Source organism: Mauremys mutica, chromosome 9, assembly GCF_020497125.1.
Source record: "Mauremys mutica isolate MM-2020 ecotype Southern chromosome 9, ASM2049712v1, whole genome shotgun sequence".
NCBI lineage: Eukaryota > Metazoa > Chordata > Testudines > Geoemydidae > Mauremys > Mauremys mutica.
The window spans coordinates 42869789-42893205 of NC_059080.1; the positions used below are offsets into that span (position 1 = coordinate 42869789).

A 23417-nucleotide genomic window follows, 5' to 3' on the forward strand; every position below is an offset into this window, starting at 1 on the left:
ATTTACCTCCCACGGGCCAGGCAGCCAGCCAGTGCCTCAGACACATACACCAGTCTGGCAAGTGAGACGACACCCAGCCTAGAACACCCCACTCACAATGCACACACACCTTTCCAACTGGCCATCACACAAGCACCCCTGCCACTGGTGATCTCAGAAACTCCTTACTCAGCCCTTGCACTCCCCAGTGAAGGTCCCACATACCCAGCAGGAACGCACCTGCCTTTCAGTGATATTTGGGTCTCTTTCATGGAGCCATATTCTCCCTTTTCTTCAGTTTATTGTGTAAGCTGTTTCAGGGCAGAAGCCCGGAGTCCCAAGAACCTCCTGGCTCACGTGCCCTCAATGCCAATAGCGCCACCCTCCTCTCAGCAGCAAGGAGGCACATTCCCATAGCTATAAAGAGCTTCCTTCTCTTGCCTCCCAGCTCTGGATCCTCCCAACATGATGTCAGCTCTGACTCCCACTCCATCCCCTCTCACTGCTCCATATCTCCCTCCATTCCATAACCCCCTCCTCCTCGTGCCCCATAGACCATGGGTCACAGCGCAGACCATGGGTCTGTGCTCCTATTCATCTGGACACAGGAGTCCCTGAGTCAGTCACTGTTGCTCTCCTGGTCACGGTGCTGCCCTGTACTTTACTGCACATCCACACAGTACTGACAGTGCAGTGGCACAAGCCATGAGTGCAGGAGGGAGCCAGTCCCTGATTCAGAGCTCTCAGACCCCCACCCGTGAGCCTGCTGTAGCGCTAGCAGATGAGTGGAAATGCATGCTCGGCAGGGCTCCATGCCATTTTCACAGCTGCCAGCAGAGTAATTACATCCCAAGGGGCTGGGAAACACAAGCAAGCACTTGAAGGAGAAGGAAAAACCTCATGCTCCTGGCCAGGTTCAGCAAGCAGCACTGAGCTACAACCCTGGGGCATGGGGGCAGCACTAGAAAGCAGGGCAAGGACTACAGCAGTGCTGGCCTGCACAGCCAAGCACCAGCCCCATCACCTGGCTGAGGAGGATAGTTCCACAGGGCCGGAGGGCAGCACAGCTGGAGAACCCTGCACCATCCATCAGTGCAAGCCCTGGGCGCCAAATACATCCCCAAGGCACAATGGACAACCCAGGGGTTGCACCTCAGCAGCTGCATGAAGCACTATTTGCTACTCCATGCCCACTGATCTCTCAGCTCCTGCACAGATCAGACCCCTGGCCCATCCAGCCCAGTAGCCAGCTCCGACAATTCCCGATCAGATTGCTGACACAGCTGGACTGGAAACCTGCCTCCTGCCAAGTGACCAGACTTCCATGTGGTCTAGCCCTGGTCAGACTCCCAGCCTATCTGCCCTGGACCCCACCAGCTGCCACAGTCAGACCGGACCCCTGGTCCATCCGCCCTGCACCCCACCAGCTGCCATGTCAGACCGTATCCCTGGTCTACATAGCCCAACGTTCTGTCTCTGGCCTTTGTACCAGAACATGAAGGAGCCCACAGAATCCAGAGCAGCTGGACCCTAAATATGAACCCTCATTTAGCTGGAACATCCAAAATCCTGAGTGTCCACAGCACAGTGCTACCCACAGTAACTAAAGCTAACTAGCCAGACCAACTGCCCATTGACAGGGCAATGCTGGAGCTGAATGGACCTGGCTGGGCTCTGGTGGGTTCAACCATCCCATTTCTAGCTCTGGTTCTAAGCAGCCTGTATTATGCCCCGCCCCACCAACCATCTGGCCCTGAGATTTTCCCATTGCATATGCAGGAAAGCTGCTCCCAGAGCCCCTGCCAGTTCCCAGCCAGACAGGACACTCTCCAAGTGGTGCTTCGCTGCACTTGCTTGCTGCTCACACCACATCCTGGCTCTGTCCCTGCCCGCTAGGATCAGTGGGGCAGAATGAACACAAGTTATGGTGTGTCAGCATGGCCACAGCCCCCAGTGCAGAGGCCACTCTGGAGACAGCAGCCCATTGGAGAGATGGAGGTGAGCCAGGCTGAGGGCAGGTGGCTTCCCCACCCTGGCTGCCAGTGAAGCGAGGGCTGCTCATGGAGTCTGGGCATGATTAGAGGGGCAGCAGGAAGCAGAGGTAGTTTGTACTCTGGGTGTGTGACTCACTCACTGCACCTGGATCCAGGACTCTCCCCACTTCCCCTGAGAGAAGAACACCCAAGGCAATGGGCCATTATTACTGTCTACTCGGTAGCTCCGCAGTGTCCCCAGGAGTGGGGGCTTCCAGTCTCATTTACCTGTTGCCCTGCAGTGGGGTGATGTGCTGTGTGTGCAGCTGCGGACCTGGATGTTCATGCTTGGCTCCAAAGCTGCCTCTGGCATCATGTTCACCTCCCAGCTACTCACCACCAGGTGCAGCCCTCAGCACACAGAGCACCATCCTGCCCAGGATTCCAGCCCAGTTCTGAGTACCCCCCAGAACAGCTTTATAGAGAGGGGCTGGTTTGTGCACACCAATGCCCCCCTTGCCCTGCCAAGGGAACCCCTGGATTAGGACCCAGTGACATGCCACAAACCCCAAAAGCTGTTGGCAAAGGCAGGGAGACAGCTGCCTCCCTGTGCTGCATCCCCCACACCAGTGGTCAGAACCAGCCTGATGGCTTCGAAACTGCCTCCAATATGCAGGCCAGGTTCAGTGATTTCTGCCCTGGGCCCAGTCCAGACAGGGGGACGCCCCACCAGATTCAGAGTCTACTCCAGAATCCTTGGAGGAGCCCCAAGTCCATGCTGCCCCACTGGAGAGCAAGATGCCCCTGTATGTGCCATGTCCAGTGCCAAGCTCATCACTGGCACCTAACCAAACCATCCCCAACACTCCAGGGTTCTCTGGTGCCCTGCCCATACTCCTCACCAAACGCCGAGCTGGCCTCCACCCCAGTGGCATGGGGCTCACCGCGATGCCATCCTACCTGCCCTATGCCGGGAAAGGACCAGCAACTCAGACCAGTCCATGGTCGCACGACAGCTGCCCATGACTCCACATAAAGTGCTGACCCCCTGCGGCAGAGCAGGGATTATAGGAACATCCGACCAAGCACGACAGAAGAGTCTGCACCAGAGACCCCTGGCCACACCCCACGACTCGGGTCAACTCTGCTTCCAAACAGTGCCTTTGCTCCAGCCAGGCACGGAGAGGAGGGGAGGTCTCCCAGCTGTCCCCGGCAGCCAAGGCTCCTCTGGCTGGGGGTCCCCACGATTCCGCTCACAGGCTGGAGGGCATTTGCCTCTGGTGCCCACTGGGTCCTGTGTCATAAACACCTCGAGGGGTGAACTTCCTCTGTCTCCCCGCCCTGCTCCAGCGACAGAGGGAGGAAATGGCCAGGAACCGGCTGTTGGAGTCAGTTCCCTGCAGCCCATTGTCCTGGCCCCATCCCCTCTTCCTTCCCAAGTGCACAGGAGGCTGGGGGAGGGGCCTTGCTTTGCAGTCTCTCCCTCCCTCCCCCAGCCCTTCCTCCTCAGACACATCTGGACCCTGCTTTGGGTTGTTATCTCCGGGCAGAGAAACCCCTCCCAGGGTCCCTAGCTGGAGCCAGCCCCTGCGAGAGGCTGAGCCTGACCACAGTCCTACTCTGATAGCCAGATGCCCAGCCACTGGGAATCAGGGAAGCTCCACCCACAGCACAGAGCTGCCCCTCACCTGTTCCCCTGCCACAGCCACATCAAACCTCCCATCCGAAGCAGCACTAAGGAGCTGGCCCAGCCCGCAGCAGAGGATCAGGGATGCAGCCTGCTCTGCTTACCCCAGGGCTGCCCCCGGGGCCAGTGCCCACAGGACAAGGAGCATGCCCCTGAGATCCCCTGCGCCATGGACAGCACCACCCCGCTGCAGCACTTCCCTAGCAATGTCAGCAGAGGGGTTCACATGTCAAACAGTACCGTGCCCCAGGACATGGTTCCCATGTTGCAGATGGGGAAACCGAGGCACTGAGGGGAAGGGACCTGCACAAGGCCACACAGGCAGAACTGGGACTAGAACCCAGGACTCCTCACACCCCTACTTGTGCCTCAGTCAGGAGCCCCCCTTTCCCTCCTCTGTCCTATGGCTCCAAGCTCGCCTGAGGCTCTGCAGCGAAGAGATGCTCTCAGGTAGGGCGATCAGACGTCCCGATATTATCGGGACAGTCCTGATTTTAACACATTTGTCTCGCATCCCAACTGCACATCAGTCAGGATGCCCTTTGTCCTGATATTGGGGACCGCTCACCATCACCGCCAAAGTCCAGGGGCTGGCATGACGGCGCTTCCTGGGGCAGCTCCCGGCAGCGCGTCCGCCCGTCGGCAGGAGCCTGCAGTGCTGGCGGCCCCTAGGCACAGAGGCAGAGGGGGTCTCCGCGTGCTGCACCGGCTCCCTCCTGCCCAATCAGAGCTGCAGGGGCGGGGCTTGCAGGTGCCAGCAGCGAGCCCTCTCCCTCCCCTACCCCCCGACCCTAGGAGCCAGAGGGACCTGCTGGATGCTTCCTGGGACCCGCCCCAGTTAAGCGCCACCAGGATTCCCCACCTCACCCCCCGGCTGGTCGCTCTGGCTCTTAGGGTCGGAGCCCCGTGCACGATGCACAGTGCCAAAGAGCGCCGCCCCGGGTCCCGCCACCCCAGGAAGTGCAGTGAGCCAGCATGGCTGCGAGCTGGGGAAGAAGCCCACCCTGAAGCGGCGGTGCAGCACCACTGGGGGAACCGCTGCCACCTGGCTCTGGGTGGCTGGAGGGGGCCCCAGCACCACCCAGCCCTGCAGACCACGTAGCTCCGCTCCCCACTCACCACGCAGACAGCTCCCTGCGGCACGCAGGCTCCGTTCAGTGCTGGGCACTGCACACGCCAGCAGGGTAAATAGCTCCCTGGCCCCTGCCATGCCGCCCCCACGCAGCCACCCCACCCAGGCTGCTGCCCGCCAGCAGCCATGTCCCAACAAGGGCATTTGGCCGGGGACTGCAGCCTTCAGCAGCTGGAGGCGGGGAGGGCACCGAGGAGTCTGTGGCAGAGAGCAGGAGTGGGTGGTGCCGCGATGTGGGGCAGTTTCCCATGTGCACCCCCCCACCCCAACTATCTCCCTAAGCATGGGTGGGGTGGTTATAAAGCCAGGTGGGAGAGTCAGTGGCCACTTTGGGTGAGTCTGCACCACAGTTTAAGTGCAGGGTTAGTGGGACTTGAGTCAGCTGAGCTGTGTTAGGGAGCCCTGGGCTTAGAGTGACCAAAGGTCCCAATATTAGAGGCTTTGTCTTATATAGGCAATTCCCCTCCCCTACTTCCCCGCACCAAAAAAAAAAAAAAAAAGTGTCCCGATATTTTACACTTGCTATCTGGTCACGCTACTCTCAGAAGACTGGAGCAGGACTCTTGCATGGAGGGGCAACTCCCTGCAACTCAGGCACCAGGCTCTGGGTGCTGTCTTATGCGGCAGGAGTTTGGTTGGGGATACAGGAAATGCTTTACCCCCTCCTTGAGTCTAGGTCAAAGTTCCACAGAGTAACTGTTACCCTCCCCCTCCCAGCTGCTGGGAAATGCTTCCTGACCTGTGGCTCTCCCCCAAGGAACCCATTGCCAGCTCACAGAGCCACAGGTTAATGCCAACCCTTGGAACTGGAGACCTCCCAGTGTCCCAAAATGCTCCTGCTGACTCCCAGGGCCATTTGTCTGCACCCAGCTGCCACAGCGATGGTGCCCTAGGGGCTGGGTGCTGAGCACCCTCAATCCCAAAAGTCAGTGGGAGAGGAGGCTGCTCAGCACTGTGTGTGCGGGGGAAGGGGTGGGGAGCAGCAGTCAGGTGTCTATGTGACTGGCACATAGACATACGTGACTCCAATGTGGGGAGTCACATTGCAGCTCAACCACCCCTTCCCTTCCGAGGGGTTCAGCCCCCTTGGCCACCCCAGTTTGTCCCACCCTATCTGCACATGCCTGACCTCCTGCGGGCTGTCCATGGCGCAGGAGGGAGCAGGGAGCACCACAGCGCTCGCTTGGCCAGGCTGGCTCAGGGCTCCTGCTCCGTGAGTTATTGGCCTGCAGAGCATGAGGCAGCCCCTAGAGCAGGGGTGGCCAACCTGAGCCTGAGAAGGAGCCAGAATTTACTAATTTGCCAAAGAGCCACAGTAATACATCAGCAGCCCCCCAGCAGCTCCCACCACCCTGCTCCCAGAGCCTCCCACTCACCCGCAGCCCCTTCGATCAGTGCCTCCCGCTCCCTCCCCCACCTCCGGCATGCAGGGGGCTCTGGGGAGGAGGAGCGAGGGCACAGCAGGTCAGGGGAGAGGGTGGAGTTGGGGTAGGGCCTGTGGCAGAGCCTGGGGCTGAGCAGTGAGCGCGCGCACACACACACACACACACACACACACACACGCACGCACACACGCACACGCCTGTAGCTACCAGCCCCAGAGTCGGTGCCTATACAAGGAGCCGCATATTAACTTCTGAAGAGCTGCATGTGGCTCCAGAGCCACAGCTTGGCCACCCCTGCCCTAGAGAGATGCAGGCACCACCTTCGACCCTTCGACCTCCATGCAGCTCTGGAGTTGGGAAGTTCAGAGACCTGCCAAAGCGTTAGGCCTCTGCCTGGAGCATGCTGCTGGGGGGTTGATACCTGTCGAACCCTTAGCACAGCTGGTGCTGGCGACTTGCCCACTTGGGAGAACCCCAGGGCCTCTGCCAGCCAGGCTGTCCCTCCACGCAGGGTGGCAGTCCCAGCCCCCCTCCAGTCACTCCAAAGGCATGCTGCAAACGCAGGGCCATGACCCAAATGGCCCTGTCCTAGGTGTAATCCAGCCAAGGGAGGAAGCGGTTGGAGAAGCGTGCAGCTCTCAGAGGAGAAAGACCCAGAGCTCCGTGGGGCAGTGAACCAAGCCCTCGCTCTTCATTAGCCCCACATCACATGGCCCATTTGCCACCCCCCAGACAGCCAGACAGGGTGTTCAGCTGGCTCCCTACCAGCAGCACCCAGCCTGCAGGCCCCTCACCCCAGAGTGACTGCATTGCAAGGGGCACTGAGCACTGGGGAGGGAGCCAGACTACCAGCCCTGGAGAAGGAAGGCCTGTGAATCCCTAGCGCAGGGACAGCACAGGCAGGGCACACTCTGCCTCCCTCCATGGCTTTTCTGCTGAGGAATCACACCTGGGGAAGTAGGAGTCCCGGCTCTGGAGCTTGTTCAGTCCTTGGTCTCTCTGTTGATGCTACCCCCAAAGAACCTGATTAGTGCCGGCATGAGGTATGGCTGGAGACTGCTCCAGCGCAGCTCCCACAGAGCTCAGAACAGCCCTCCAGTGGAAGCCAGCCAGTCACTCTAGGCCAGGCCCAGGGCAGTGAGAGGCCCAGAGCCCATTCCCAACCTCTCTTTGCACTTTCGCCTCCTACAGCCCCTCAACTTGGGGTGGGGGTGGGGGTATCAGGAACGAGCCTGGAGTCTTCTTGCTGGAAGAGCTGGGGAACCCCAGCTCACCTCCCAGCAAAACAAACAGCTACATCCAACAGCAGCTAGGGCTGGGTCCAAGCCCTGGGCCAGGATCTGAGCTCCAGCTGTGGCTCATTAGTAGAGAAGAGACCGAATCCAAACACACAGCTCAAAAGCCTCCCTTGGAGGGGTGCTGAGTTGGGTCAGGATTCCAGCTTGCTGCAGCCAGACAGAGTCAGACCTGGGGTTTGGTTGCACCCAGTAAAAAGGTTCCCCTTCCCCTCCCCCCACTTTCATTTGGGGTAATCTGCTTCCCGCTCTGCTCTGTGCAGTGAGAAGAGAGGGGCATGGACCTTGACAGCTCTGTATCTGTCAATCACTTTCATAGCAGAGATGTAGAGGATGGGCATGGAGCACATCACTCACATGTGACTGAGATCCAGAGGGACTGATAAATGGGTGTAGGTTAAGCGATGCAGATTCAGATCCTTTCACGGGGCACGTGTACTTTTTAGTGTCATTTCCCTTTAAAAGTGAGACAACAGCCAGTTGGGAGGGGGTGCAGGAAGGGTGACACACACACTGTGCTCTCAATCACTTTTCTGGAAACTTTGTATTTGTTCTTTCTTGGCTACTAGACATCCCCGCCAGGCAGAGTGTGCATGCTTAGCTGTTTGTGTGTACAGGCAATACAAGCTTGGAGGACCCACAGCTAGGTGGGGACATGGGAACAGGCTGCACATGCTGGAAGGTGCGAGCCGGAGAATTAGAGAGAAATTATTTGGGGTGGGTCAGGAGGGTGGAACTAAAAGGAAATTTAGGCCAAATATTGGAGAAGTCCTACCCGGCCGAGGGGCAGTCTTTCCAGGAGCTTCAATGCTTGGGACAGTTCAAACTAGGCTGGACAATGCAGTTCCCTGGTATAGTCAGGGATCCTCCTGCACTGGCAGGGTCAGGAACCAAATGGGCCTTTTCCTTTGCTAATTTCAGTGGTGCCCCCATGCAGGGCTGACTCCTGCTTCCAGTCCTGCCAACACCACCAGCTCCTGCTGCCTGGGATGACGCTCCCATTTCATAACTTGGGCAGTGAGTGCCTAGTCCCTGATTGCCTCGGGCTGGGTGCTTGGTCCCAGCGGGCACAGAACAGGGAGCCGCCTTCTCATGGGGCTTTTTGCTACCAAGTAGCAAAAAAACCAGAAGTAGTTTTGAACTCTGACCAACTCCTCTATCTTTAGGCTGCCCAAAACCTGCCCTGATCCTGCCACAGCCACAGACCAATCTCCCAGCTGTGAGGCCAACAGGCGACATTTCCAAAAGCACCTAAGTGATTCAGGTGTCTAAGGCCTGTTTCCAAAGAGACTTGGGCACTGCAACACCTACATCTCATTGGCTTTAATGGCGGCTAGGCCTTTCAGTGCCCACGTCACTTCTGAGATTGGGATGTGGATTCTAAGTTACGCAGGTACTTTGAAAATCAAGCCCAGTGCTCCTTTGTTTGTGAGTTTCAGAAAGGAGCCAACTTGGGGGGTGCTGACAGAAACTCCACTGCAACCTGAACCGGGGAGTGGCTGCTACTTCCCCACAACGAGCGGGAGAAGAGGTGCCAGGGCATCACATTTCCCAGAGAGCCGGGATTTAAGGCACCACAGATTCAGCAACCCCCCGGCCACCCAGCCCCAAAGGACATCCTGACTCAGCTAGGGACATAGGTCATCTCATCCACACACAAATTCAGCTCCCATCTCTACGCTGACAGCTCCCAGCCCTACCTCTCTTCTCCAGACCTGGCTCCTTCTGATCAAACTGCCATCACAGCCTGTCTCTGATGGCTCCTCAGGGATATTTAGCTGCCCAATATGGCTGAAACAGCTTTTCATCTCCTCCAAGCCCTCCCCATTCTGTCTTTCTCAATCACCGTGGACAACACCACAACCCTGCCTGTAACATGGGTGTCATCTTTGCCAGGGCCTTTTCTCTAGGTCCTCACATCCACGCCATGTCTAAGCTACACCTTTCCTAGCCATCCGCACAGCTAAAACCCTCGCCCAGGTTCTTATCTTGCATCTCACCCACTGCAACAGCCTTCTCTCCAGCCTTGACCAATGATGCCCACTCATCCCCGTTCAGAACGCTGCTGCAAGGATCCTTCTCCTAGCCTGCAGCTTTGACCACGTCATCCTCTCTCTGCATCCCTCCGTGGGCTACCCCTTCTCCACTGCATCAGACAGGAGCTACTTGTTTTCACTTCCAAGCACCTCCACAGACTATCCCCACACAACCTCTCATCATGACAAGGCTCACCTCCAGCCAAGCCATGAACCCAGCCTCCATCACTCATGGGTTACATGTTCAAACAAGCCCTTTATGCTTTCCCCCCTGCTGTGCCCACATCTGGGAGGAGCTCACTGTAAACATCTGCAGAAGTGATCCCTTCTCTTCCTTCAGATCCCGCCTCCCAGCTTTCCTTTGCCATGATGCCTACTCGAAGCTCTCAGGGGTAGACAACATCTTTCTGTTCTGTTTGCACAGCACCTAGCGTAATGGGGTCCTGCCCCATCACTGGGGCTCCTAGGTGCTACAGTAATACAAAGAAATACCGGTGTAGTGGCTGAGGTGTGGGGAAATACGGGCAGAACCCATTTCCCATGGACGCAAGTTATCCAGGCCATAGTTTACATGTGACCATCACAGCTCAAACAGTTTAGCTAGTAGGATCTGCGCCAGTGTGGGACACGAAGGGGGGCTCTTGTCCTGCAATTCATCTGGACATAGACTAGGGACTGGAACTGGATTCCTTTGCCCACCTGGAATGGATTCTCAGCACAGCCCCTGCTTGCTGCTGACTTAGTGTTTTCTGCCATATCCCCAGCATCCCTCCACAGGTTACAGCAGGCCTGGCACGCCACGTAGCTGCAGGACTGAATCTTCCTTGCTGCTCTTTGTTTGTTTTCTCTGAACCAACTAACATGACAAGCAAAATGTCAAAAATACAGAGAAGGGAAGCGGCTCCCTGGATGCGACCTCTCTGCAGGGCTCACAATGCAGTGCCGGAATTCCATTTCCAACCCTGCACGAGCCGTCGTGCTCCACAGCTGCATGGCTTACCTTTGCAATCAATCTCTTAGAATTGACCGACCCTGCACCCAGGCAGCAAGTGAACACTGCAGCGCGTCCTCAGACAATCAGGCAGAACACACACATCACCTCCCGGGCGCCACCACCTTCTTCGGTCACTTTTTGCACACATTTGCGTGAGCAAAACATTGTCCTCAAGGAAGCCTGTGGAAACTGAAAGCATCAGGCATACTTGCACATGAGGGTGTGTGCATCATTATTCACAATGGCCGTGTTCCCCTGGCCAGCTTAAAAATTCTTAGCAGGCCTGGCAACCCTCAAATTGGGAAGTGGAAACAATACCATGCAACTCTGTGACTAACCTCACCACACAAATATTCAGCAATAGTGGCAGTGAAGAGTTCACAAGCATTCCATGGGCTGAAATAGGTTTGCACAGCCACTTGTGGATTAATCAACACATCCGTGAAACCAAAGCCTGTTTGGGGCTAATCCACAAACAGGGAGAGGGGCTAATTCATCCCACAAACTACTCACTGCAAACAGTCTGGGAGAAAGGCAGCTTTCCCTAATCAGCCCCAGCACACACTAGCAAATCCACAAACAAACAACACGCATGACATCAGCCACAGAACCAGGCCACAAGCTCCAAAACCAATGGCTTCTCACTCAGCCTCTTCCTCTTTGCAGGCCTCCAGCGACTAGAGGGAGACAGATTCTAGCCAGAGCAAGCAGAGCTGAGTCCAGTGGAAGGCAGCGATGCACGTAAATTATTTGATCGGGTTTGGCTCTCGGGCCAATCTCTATTCCAGCCTGTCTGCAGAAGCTGTGCCATCCAGGACCCTGATGCAGGAGAGAAGTTCCAGGTTCGTACAGGAGAAGTGAGAAGGAGAGGGAGCCTCTGCAATACAACAGATCGGTGTGTGGAACCTCAAAGGGATGTTCCTGCAGAGCTGATGCAGAGTCAAGCTGATATAAGGACTCCTGCAGATCCACACAGCATCCCTGGTAACACTAAATCCCTTATAAGAGCTGTCCTTCGGCACTCCCGCTTCACAAAGCACCCTAGGAACCATCCAGGCATCACAGAGGAATTTGTGAAAAACACTAAGAAATTTAAGGAGACTTACATACGCACACCATTCCTGGTGAAGTGGGGAGGAGCTGTGGGTATACTAGGCTATCAGGCCCTGCACCAATCTGTGATGCTTGTTACAGACCTCTCTCTACTGGATACTGGGGACACATGGGGAGGTGGAGAATGGAGAAGGGCAGAGTTAAGGTTACCAGAGGGTCTCAAACAGTGATGTTTGTTTAAGGTGTTACGCTAACTTAGAATGTCCTGGCTTTCCAACTTAGGTTTTTAACCCCAATGCATTCTTGTAAGGCCTATGCTTTACCTTTAGTTAGGATATGTATTTAACAACGTTAGCTCACCTTGTGGAGGCTGTGTCTGAGCATGTATTCCTGGCTAAGCCAGCCATTACTGGGGAATAGCTGTAAACATGAGTGGCAATAGTGCAGGGGTTCTCAAACTGGGGGTCGGGACCCCTCAGGGGGTCACGAGACTATTACATGGGGGGTCATAGAATCATAGAATATCAGCGTTGGAAGGGACCTCAGGAGGTCATCTAGTCCAACCCCCGAGCTGTCAGCCTCCACCCCAAACCCCGCTTTTCCTCCATCATTTATAATGGTGTTAATGTGTTTTTAATTTATAAGGGGGGTGGGGGCTCAGAGGCTTGCTATGTGAAAGGGGTCACTCGTACAAAAGTTTGAGAACCACTGCAATAGTGTAAAGACTCCTTCCTGCATTGCCCTCCGTCCTGGAGTGAGGCACGCACAGAGGAGCTGTCTGCAGAGGCTGTTGTGCACTTCCACTCCCCCCCATAAAGGACTTTAAATGTAAGGGATTAAGCCATGGCTAGATGCAGATGGCCTGCTCAGTTCTACCAGTGTACCTCCACTGACCGCAATGGTACAGTTCCGCCCCACAGTCTATCATTCAGCCGAGCAGCCAGCCCCATGCACTGTCAGGTCAGCAATCCCAGCCTGCTCAGCCAAGACATCTCAAGGCTAGGCAGTGAACTGTGGCCCAGAGCTCCAGCCACAAATGACAGCCTCATGGGCAAAAAACAGCTCTGCTTCACTCACTCACCCATCAGGGCCAGAGACCTGAGGCCTCCACCCATCCCACCGGTCTCCATGGGTCTGTCTCACTTTGGGTGCTCTCAGGACAGTTACGGCCCACCTACACAACAGCTGCAGGTGGGATTCCAAGCGAAAGCTCTGCTTGAGCACTGAAAATAGCAGTGTGGCCGCAGCAGCACAGGTGATTCAGGCTAGCCTCCTAAGTACGTACCCCACGGATCAGGTGGATTGGACTCCGGTGGCTAGTCCAGGCGGCCGCAGCTACGCTGCTGATTTTAGTGCGCTAGCGTGAGCAGAATTAGCACATGCACATGGGTGGCAAGTTTGTAGAAATTGTGGTGGTGCCCAGAACCCGCCCCCCCAAACTCCGCCCCCACCTGCCTAAGGCTCTGGGTGGGGTTTCCGGGGGAGGTATGGGGTGCAGGTCCTGAGCTGGGGATTGGGGTGCAGGCTTTGGGATGGAGTTTGGGTGCAGGCTCTGGGCTGGGGGTGGAGGTGTAGGAAGGGGTGAGGGGTGCAGGCTATGGGAGTTTGGGTGCTGGGTGCAGGCTCCGGGCTGGGGCAGGGCGTGGGTGTGCAGGAGGGGGTGAGGGGTGCAGGCTTTGGGACGGAGTTTGGGTGCAGGCTCTGGGCTTGGGGTGGGGGCGTAGGAAGGGGGAGGCGGTGCACGCTCTGGGAGGGAGTTTGCGGATAGGAGGGAGTGCTGGCCCGGTGCGGGAGGGGGTGGCTGCAGAAATGGCCGTGCCAATGCTCTGAGCCGGTGCGGCAGGGGTGGCTGTGCCGAACTTCTGAGCCGGTGTGGCAGGGGGTAGCTGTGGAAATGGCTGTGCTGAACTTCTGACCCAGTACAGCAGGGGGTGGCCGTGCCGAACTTCTGACCTGGTATGGCAGGGGGAGGAGTGAGGGCTGTGGGGCTGAGGATGAGGGGTTCATGCTGTGGGGGGCTCAGGGCTAGGGCAGAGGGGTGGGGTGAGGGCTGTGGGGCTGAGGATGAGGGGTTCATGCTGTGGGGGGGTCGGGGCTGGGGCAGAGGATTAGGGTACGGGGGGATGAGGTCTCTGGCTGGGGATGAGGGGTTTGGGGCGTTGGGGAGGCTCAGGGCAAGGGCGGAAGGGCAGGGTAAGGGCAGCCTGCCTTGCCATTAGTGAATGGCAGGTGCTAGGACCCTGCGGCAGCAGACAGCAGTTCTGCGGGGAGCCAATCTCCGGCAGCACAGAGCAGTAAGGGGAGAGGCGCGTCAGGCAGGGACGCGGCAAGGACGGGGGGGGGAGAGGGGGGGACACACGCAGGGGGAGGGGTGGCAGGCGGGGGCTGGGACCTGCTCCAGGCAGGGACGGGGCGGGGAGGGGGGGGAGGCCCACGGGGGCCGGGGCCCGATCCAGGCAGGGACGGGGGAGAGACCCAGCTCCAAATATTGCTGGAGCAGAGTCCCCAGCCCTGAATATTCCTGGAGTCCGGGCACCACACATGTATATAACCTGCCGCCCATGCACATGTACATGTGCCTGAGTGGGAGTTACACTTCCAGCTGCACTGCAGACGTGCCCTTAAAGCCCTAGGTCCCCAAGGTGACACATGGTGTGATGAAGTGGGAATGTTCTTGATGTGTTCTTTGAATGCTGAGTGGGGAGTGTTGACCTGGGAAGGTTGCAGTGGAGTTTTGCTGGAACTGTCTGCATTGGGGAAGGGAGGATACCTGAGCATGTAACATGAGAACCCAGGAGGGGGAGTTGGAGGCCAGGTAACACCTCTGCCCCGGAAACTGGACAAAGGACACAAAGGCTGAGGGAGGAGCCAGGGGGAGGCTGAGTGAGATGGCTGGAGAGAGCTGGCTGGGAAATGGAGAGGGGCGCCCTGACAAGGCTTGGGCCTCCCAACGGGGCTGTGGCCTCCCTGGGGCCTCCAGATGGACCTAACTAAAGGGGGTCCTGTTGTCTGTACTGACAAGACCTATTTTGGACTGTGTTCCTGTCGTCTAAATAAACCTCTGTTTTACTGCCTGGCTGAGAGTCATGGTGAATCGTAGGAAGCCAGGGGTGCAGGGCCTTGTCTCCCCCACACTCCGTGACACATGATAACCAGGGTCACTCTGTGCAGCACTGGATTACACAGACACTGCACAAAGGTGCCTGGAGTGTGCAGTCACTGTCCACGCATGCTGTGTCGCTCTGCAATGAGGCCACAGCATATATGCAGGAATGCAGTGTCACGATGCAACCTGAATTGCAACACTGACCTCCTCAGGGGCTGAGGTCAGACACATAGTGCTGGATGTCACTGCCATTCATTTTGGCCATGAAACAACCTTGGGGACATGTCACCAGCATTTCCCTGCCCTCACACCGGTGGACAGGCGGTCACTGCACAGTACTGGGGGGGGCTGCACGTTACTGAGCGTTCTGGAGCCATGGTTAGTAACTTACACAGACCATATTATTGCGACCAGTTACAACAGAGAGATCGGTTCACTACAGAGCCCCTCCCCTTCAAAGCTTTGGCCCTTCCCTGCCAGTCACTTCCTCTTCATAAAGACATAGGAAATTTCACACTAGGTCAGAATATCAGCACAGCCACCCCCTGCCGCACCGGCTCAGAAGTTCGGCACAGCCACCCCCTGCCATACCAGGTCAGAACATTGGCACAGCCAACCCCTGCCGCACCGGCTCAGAAGTTCGGCACGGCCACCCCCTGCCATACCAGGCCAGAACATTGGCACAGCCACCCCCTGCTGTACTGGGTCAGAAGTTCAGCACAGCCATTTCCACAGCTACCCCCTGCCGCACCAGCTCAGAAGTTCGGCACGGCCACCCCCTGCCATACCAGGTCAGAAGTTCGGCACGGCCACCCCCTGCTGTACTGGGTCAGAAGTTCAGCACAGCCATTTCCACAGCTACCCCCTGCCACACCGGCTCAGAAGTTCGGCACAGCCACCCCTGCCGCACCGGCTCAGAGCATTGGCACGGCCATTTCTGCAGCCACCCCCTCCCGCACCGGGCCAGACAGAACATCAGTGCAGTCCACCCCTGCCATACTGGGTCAGACCACATACTTGCTGTTGTCCACATGGTCAGAACCCAGCCTGCGACAGTATCTGGGGCGGGGGTCGGTTCTGACCTGGGTTCCCCTCAGCCAGCAGGCCTTAGCCCCTTCCATCCCCACCTCTGCTGGAAAGGAGGCAGGTGACTGACAAGCTCTCTGGGGGATAGACGAGTCAGAACCAATGCATATTTGATGAGAACAAAATGCTGTTTAGGGAGAGCACAAGAAGCAAGCACAGCACACAGCACAGGCTGCTTGTGTGAGCACAGGACTTCACTGGATAGGGGAGGCCAGCCAAGACATTTCCTACCCTTAGCCAGGACTTTCCCTGGGTAGTAGTCAGCTGCAGGTCGGACTTCAGCCATGCATCCTGCCCTGCTGCTCCCAAGATGGATCCTCTCTCCTCTGCTTCTAGGGGCTGGCTTAGGGCTTTCCCCACACTGCTGGAAAAACCCCTCCTAGATCAGGAAACATGTCCCCACCCAACCGGTCCATGGAAGCCTCCGCAGCCCTTCCAGCCTATTTGAGACTGGTTGCAGTCCCACTGCTCAGCCTTGTGATTAAGGTGTTGCAATTACTTGATCTGGTTCTGACCTGTCTGAGGCCTGGTCTACACTAGGACTTTAATTCGAATTTAGCAGCGTTAATTCGAACTAACCGCTCAACCGTCCACACCAGGAAGCCATTTAATTCGAACTAGAGGGCTCTTTAGTTCGAATTTGGTACTCCACCCCGGCAGGTGGAGTAACGCTAAATTCGACATGGCTAGTTCGAATTAGGCTAGGTGTGGATGGAAATCGAACTTAGTAGCTCCGGGAGCTATCCCACAGTGCACCACTCTGTTGACGCTCTGGACAGCAGCCCGAGCTTGGATTCTCTGCCCAGCCACAGAGGAAATGACCCGCGAAAATTTGAATTCATTTTCCTGTCTGGGCGGTTTGAATCTGACGTTCTGGTTGCACATCGGGGCGAGCTCCGCAGCACCGGCAGCAATGCAGAGCTCTCCAGCAGAGGAGTTCATGTAATCTCTGAATAGAAAGAGGGACCCGGCATAGACTGACCGGGAACTCTTCGATCTGATCGGTGTGTGGGGCGAGGAGTCTGTGCTTTCGGAGCTGCGCTCCAACGAACGGAATGCAAAGACCTACGAGAAGGTCTCCAAAGCCATGATCCAGACAGAGGATACAGCCGGGATGCAACGCAGCGCCGCGTGAAAATCAAGGACCCCAGACAAGCCTACCAAAAAATCAAAGCGGCCAACGGACGCTACGGAGCCTGCCACCACTGCCCCACCAGTGACCATGGACTCTGATGATGGGACAGTGTCGACGGACAGTTCCTCGACGATGTTCACGGACGGGGAAGATGAGGAAGGGTTTGTGGAGGACGAGGCAGGCGATAGCGCTTACAACGCTGGTTTCCCCGACAGCCAGGATCTATTCATCACCGTCACGGAGATCCCCTACCAACCCTCCCCGGCCAGGAACCTGGATCCTGAATCAGGGGTAGGATCTGTCGGTAAGTGCTTTAACCATGTTAACTTTTATTCTTAATATAACAGGAATCTGAAGTGTGTGAAAAGGAGGTCTCTGTATATATGGTGATAGAACAGAAATCCTCCTGGGAGAACGCCACGAAGCTCTCCTGCCGTTAATCGATAAGCATCAGCAGGAGGTTCCTGGGGAGAGCTGCCTTATTGGGTGCTCCGTGGTAGCACACTTTTCCGCGCGAGGCTTTCACGCGGTATTCAGGGAGCACTGCCTCCCAGAGCACGGCTGCATAGGTCCGTGGTTCGTGCTAGATTTCACGCAGCATGCGCTCTCTATCTCCTTCAGTGCCCGTCCTCACGGTGATCTCGCTCGGAGACTCCTGCATCTAAGTAGGGGAAGAAATGTTATGTTACGCCTGGTCCAAAGTATTTTTAATAAATAAACGGACAGACGGCATAGCACAGACTCAGCACGCAGCTGCGTGACGAGCGTAACGGAAAGCCAAAGAATCAAATGGACGCTCATGGAGGGAGGGGGGAACGAGGACGCAAGGTATCCCACAGTTCCTGCTGTCTCCGAAAAGCATTTGCATTCTTGGCTGATCTCCAAATGCTTCTAGGGTCAAACACAGTGTCCGCGGTGGGTCGGGGCATAGCTCGGCAATTTACGCAGCCCCCCGACCCCCAGAAGTTAAAGGGAAAACAATCCTCTGTTGACTCTTTTACATGTCACCGTATCTGTACTGAATGCTGCAGATAGACGCGATGATGCAGCACTCAACACCAACATCCTTGCTCCCCCCACGCTATGGATGGCTGATGGTACAATAAGATGGAAATCCATCCTCATCATCAGCCTATTGGCACATGGGGCAGTGCAAAAGGACTGGTAACCATAACGACCGTACCAACTTGCTTGGAACAGGTCGGTCAAGGCCGCCTGTTGCTAATTTTTCATGGTAGATGGTGCAGTATGGCTGGTAACCGTCCTCATCATTGCAACAGGGGGCTGAGCTCCATCAGCCCCCACCCTTCATTGTAAAGAAAAGATTCAATTGCCCCTGGACTAGCAGAGGGATGAGTGGCTCCCTCCTCCACACCCCTTAATGTCATCTCTGGACTATCATTGCAGCTGGAGGCTTCCTTCCACTCATTTCTCACAAACGACTACCTGTGTCTTATTCATGCATTCTATATTACTTCATCACACAAGTGGGGGGACAATGGTATTGGAACCCAGGAAGGCTGGGGGAAGAACGGAATGAACAGCTGGGGTTGTTTCAGGAGCACACCCTGTGAATAGCGTTCAGCTCAAAATTTATGCAGGATTGGACAGAGAGCAGCTGTGGTCTCTGGTTGTATGATACAGTGGTTCTCTAGTACACTTGCCCATAATCTAGGCAGGACTGATTCTATTTTTAGATACCCAAAAAGGAGGGATTGACTCGGGGAGTCATTCCCAAATTTTGCTTTTGCGCCCCTGGCTGATCGACCAGGGGCACTTATGACAGCACCAAATGGCGCAGTGCAAAAGGACAGGTAACCATGACCATCTTATTACCGTCTTCTTACCAGTTCATGGTATGGTAGACGGTGCAGTATGCCTGGTAACCATCGCTGCTGTCATGCAAAAGCATAAGCATGCTGCTGTGTAGCGCTGCTGGTCCGCCTCTGTCAGCGGCATCCAGTACACATACGGTGACATATACAAAAGGCAAAATAGGGTCCATTGTTGCCACGCTATGGCGTGTGCCAGGGCATTTCATGGAAAACGTGCTCGAAATGATTGTCTGCCATTGCTTTCCCGGAGGAAGGAATGACTGGCGACATGTACCCAGAATCCACCGCGCAAATGATTTGTGCAACAGCAGGCACAGGGGTCTCAACAAAAAATTCACAGAGACAGCCTAGACTCAGTTAATTGTTCGCAAAAAAGTATCATTGCAAGGAATTAACTAACTGTTTCCCATCTCACAGCTTCCACTGTCTCCAGACCTGCCACAGCATCCACCTCGCAGAGGCTGGCGAAGATTAGGCGGCGAAAGAAAAAGACAAGGGACACGATTTTCGATGAATGTGTGGGCTGCTACCTAGCCGAGGCGGACCAGCAGAGGCAGTGGAGGGAGAAAGTCTCTCTGTACCAGCGCTCACACAGCGAATGGGAGGAGAGGTGGCGTGAGGAACACAAGCAGGCGACTCAAGCAATGCTTGTACTACTGAGGGAGCAAACGGACACGCTCCGGCGACTTGTGTATGTTCTGCAGGACCGCTGCAGGACAGAGCCCCCGGCAGTATCTCTGCAACTGCCCTCCCCCGCCACAAAGTCACATTCCCCCCTCACCTCAAATAACCAGGAGGATGCCCGCCCTGGGCCGTGAATACTGTCACTGCACCCCAGCAGAGTGCTCAAGTAACCAAAAGCTCTCCTACCCTACATTTGCATAAGTCCTTCCCTTCCGGACTCAAACAAGTCCCAATCCCAGTCCCATCCCATAACTGTGTACTTAAGTAATAAAAATACTTTGCTGTTAAGTACTGTTTCCGTCATGTTTCTTCACTGAAGACTGTGTTTGAATGGGGTGCGTGGGGAAGTGCGTTGCTAATTGCATAGGACAGGCACCTTTCGCAGGGTACAGACACGGGGGCCGGATCAGCAGCGGGTAACACACACAGTGCAGTCAGCAGGCACCGTGGTCGGTATGGGAGGTGGTTTCCAGGTTCTGTGTGGGCGGTGGGGATGTGACTTTTTAGCGGGGGAGGGCAGGTACAGATCTTATACAGCGGTCCTTGTCGTGGACCGCTGAGTCACGCAGCAGAGGAATCTGTATCCGTCCTCCTCCGCCACAAGGCCACATAGCCCCCCGCACACAGAATCCCAAAAAGGAGGGATGGCAGGCTCCGTTGAAACAAGCAGTCCGGCAATGCGGACCGCTGTAGGAGCAGGAGCCTGTCATTCCTTGAGTTTAGAGGCGGTCTTTACATCAGCGCACACCCTACCCACCGCAGTCTGCATTCCAGTTTCGACCCTTTAACGAAAAGTCATGAATAAAGAAACCTCTCCTCAGTAACAGTGTGACATGTATTTTATTTTTACACGTGTCTTGGAAGTGGAGGAAACGGGGAGAACGGGGTATTTAACCGAAGAGGAGAGTCAACAGTAACTGGGTAAAGAAACAGGGGCAGGTTCAGCTTCTCTGTAAAGAAACTGAACAGTCACAGGTCACGCTGCTCGCTGGTATTTAAAGAGTTCCTTGTCGCTGTCCCAGGCGCCTGTATAGGGCTTCATGAGCAAGTGCATTAGCGGGCAGGCTGGGTCACCGAGGATCACTATAGGCAAATGCACATCCACAACAGTTATTTCGTGGTACGGGAAGAAACTACCTTCCAGCAGGCGTCTGAGCAGCCCACAGTTCCTGAGAACACACGCATCAGGAACCTTGCCCGGCCATACGACGTTCATGTTGGTAAAACGTCCCCTATGGTCCCCCAGTGCTTGCAGAACCATTGAAAAGTAGCCCAATTTCTCAGCAGCTGAATGTGGAAGAGGTGGACGATAAAGTGCGAGGAGGAGAAAACGGCGAGGATCGCAGCGGGCTCCATGCTTGCAGTGCTGTGGCGTCCACGCTGTCACTGACCAGAAAAGTGCACGAACAGATTGCCCGCAGGCGCTTTCAGGGAGGGAGGGAGTGAGGGCGTGATTGACGGTTCAATGACGACAGTTACCCAAAACCACCCTCGACACATTTTTTCCCCCAGCAGGCATTGGGGGCTCTACCCAGCATTCTAATGGGCAGCGGGGACTGCGGGAACTGTGGGATAGCTTCCCACAGTGCACCGCTTCGAAAGTCGACGCCGGCCCCGTTAATGTGGACTCAGAAGTTCGAATTAGTGTATTTAGTATGGATACACAAATTCGACTTCATAAGGTCGAATCCACAAATTCGAATTAAGTAGATTCGAAATAGTCCTGTAGTGTAGACAAGGCCTGAGGAGGGGACTCACCAAAGTCCTGGTTTCTTCTAGGGACTTGAGGCACTAAGGGCTACCAAGTTTCAATGGCTTTTTACTGAGCAGATAAGGCTTCACCTTCAGCCTAGGTTTTAGGGCGGTACCTTTCTAGGAGGAATGCCTGGGCCATCAGAATCCTAACAGCCTTCCAGCACTAACAGGACTGGGTGTGCCTCAGTTGTCCCCACTTTACATATGAGATGAGTGTGAAAATTCTCTAGGGTCCAGCAGGCAAATTCACAATTACGACTTAGCTAAAACCCTCAGCATAGCACATTGACCAGGATCCAAGGGCAGCTTTGCTGTGAGAAGTTACCCAAAATTAAATCACAGCACTGGGGAGGGGTCATGTTAGTGGGAGTGACTCCATGGGATACATGTGCTCAGTTAGCAAGTAAAGAGATATAGGTTAGTTTTCTAAATAGCTGGCCCTGCATGCTCCCCAGGGATCTGAGGCAAGCCAGGCCCTTCCCTTCTGCATCTAGCCAGACTAGCCTCCAGCTCCCCCTCTCTCAGCTGTGTGTGGGCTCTGCAGGGCTAGCACCACAAGCCAGGACTCCTAGGCATGGGGTTCTCCCTGAGCTGTCATATGTCCATTCACTAGGTATCCATAAGAGACAGGGCAGCATTTCAAACTCTAAGGATTGGCTGAGCTGAATGCGGAACAGTCTGAGGAGACCTGATCAAGGTTAGCCCAAGCACTGGGCAACGGGCAAGATCTGAGCATGTGCAGAGCGCCTCCTCACATCTCCTGAAGCCAGGGATCAGAAAGAGATGGAGGCAGGATTCCCAAGTTGCTGAATTGCTGAGGTCAGCCCAAGGGAGGGAAGAGAAGCGAATAGACAGGTGCTACTTGTTTTATCAGCCCTGCGTGAAGCAAGGTCAGGGCTAGATGAGGTTGGACTAGTTTGCTAGTCCAAGAGCTCTGCAGTGAATTCCGGTAACCTGCACACAGGCCCCTTGGGGGTAGGTTCTGTCACTGCCTCCTTGCCTGTGAGCCTTTCCAGTGACACAGTGAGTCGGCAAGAGACTTGCACCCACGCAGTGGGGGTAGAGAACGGACCCCAGGCCCTCCATCTGGAGTTTCCCTGCAAATGACCAGTGGGTGCTGAGATACGGACCCCACATCACACTACACATGTGCAACAAATCCAAGTGCCGCAGACAGCCCAACTCCTTTCCGAATCGCCACCGCCCCAATGCACAAGTCTTGGTCAGCTCCAAACACATAGGAGAGCTCCCTGAGCAGGCAGCAACAGCAGTGCCTTATCCTCTCTGCTAGCCCAAACACCAGAGGGCATCAGCAGTGCATCTCTCTCTCCCACACACAGCGTTACAGTGCAACACCGAAAAGCCTTCCTCCCTCCACCGGTCTAACATAGCTGGGCTGGTTATGGGTGACCCCGGGCCACTGAAGCAGGTCACCCATACTCCAGCCAATAGAGGGCAGCAGCAAGCCAGCACTGGCACGCACACAACCTGGAGGTGACATATTCTAGTTAGCAGCTGGGCCAACCAAGAGCAGAACCCAGGTGTCCTGGTTCTGACTCACTGCGTGACCTTGAGCAAGTCCCTTAGACCTTTCTCCAGATGTGACACAGCTAGAACAGGGGGTTGCATGCAGCAGGCTCAACAGCCAGAGGGAATGAAAGCTCCCTGGGGAACCTGGAGCACACAGCCCAATGTCATTCCTGTTGCTATAGCAAACCCCAGAGCACCTGCAGATACTCAGCATGTATTGTCAGCCGCCCCTTACCACTGCAACTCAGAGCACTCCAGGGAACAGAGCCTGCAGCCCAGCTAGGCAGCCTCCCCACCTGTCCCTGCTCAGTCTGAGGAGGAGGTGGAGGAGGGGTCTCCAGGGAGGGCACCAAACAACGGGAGGAAGTGCTCCACCTGTGACCTGGCAGGAGCATGTGTGAGGTGACAGCAAGAGGACGGCAGGCTAGGATGTAGGAGGAGGATTAGGGCGCAGGGCATGGAGCACACAGCGGGCAAGGAGCAGCCTGGTAGGAGCCCAGTGCCCAGGCTCCCAAGGCTCACCCTGCATTGGCGCTGCACTGGCAGGGGGCTAGCAGAAGGAGCCCGGTGCCTGGGCTGCTAAGGCTGGGGCAGCTTCACCCTGCACTGGTGCTGGGCTGGCAAGGGGCTGGGTAACACAGCGTGGCAGAGGCAATATGGGAGGTGGATTGTGGTGCTGCCTACACCCTCCCTCAGGCAGGTGCAGGATCCCACCTGCATGGCTCATGCCAGAGGGAGGGGGGAGAGCAGGG

The 23417-nt window shown here is 56.0% G+C and overlaps 1 protein-coding gene across 4 annotated transcripts in view; it reads right to left on the reverse strand.

The window, feature by feature from the left end:
- NHSL2 (NHS like 2) overlaps positions 1-23417 on the reverse strand; it is a 215484-nt gene that overhangs the window by 73472 nt on the left and 118595 nt on the right. The window contains exon 1 of one of the 4 annotated variants that reach the window (XM_045029663.1): positions 2913-3267. The exons of the other annotated variants lie outside the window; for them this stretch is intronic. Within the exon in view, the coding sequence (XP_044885598.1) occupies positions 2913-2976 (64 nt within the window). The 5' untranslated portion in view covers positions 2977-3267. Of the gene's footprint in view, positions 1-2912; positions 3268-23417 lie in introns of those variants that run through there. 4 annotated transcript variants of the gene reach the window in all.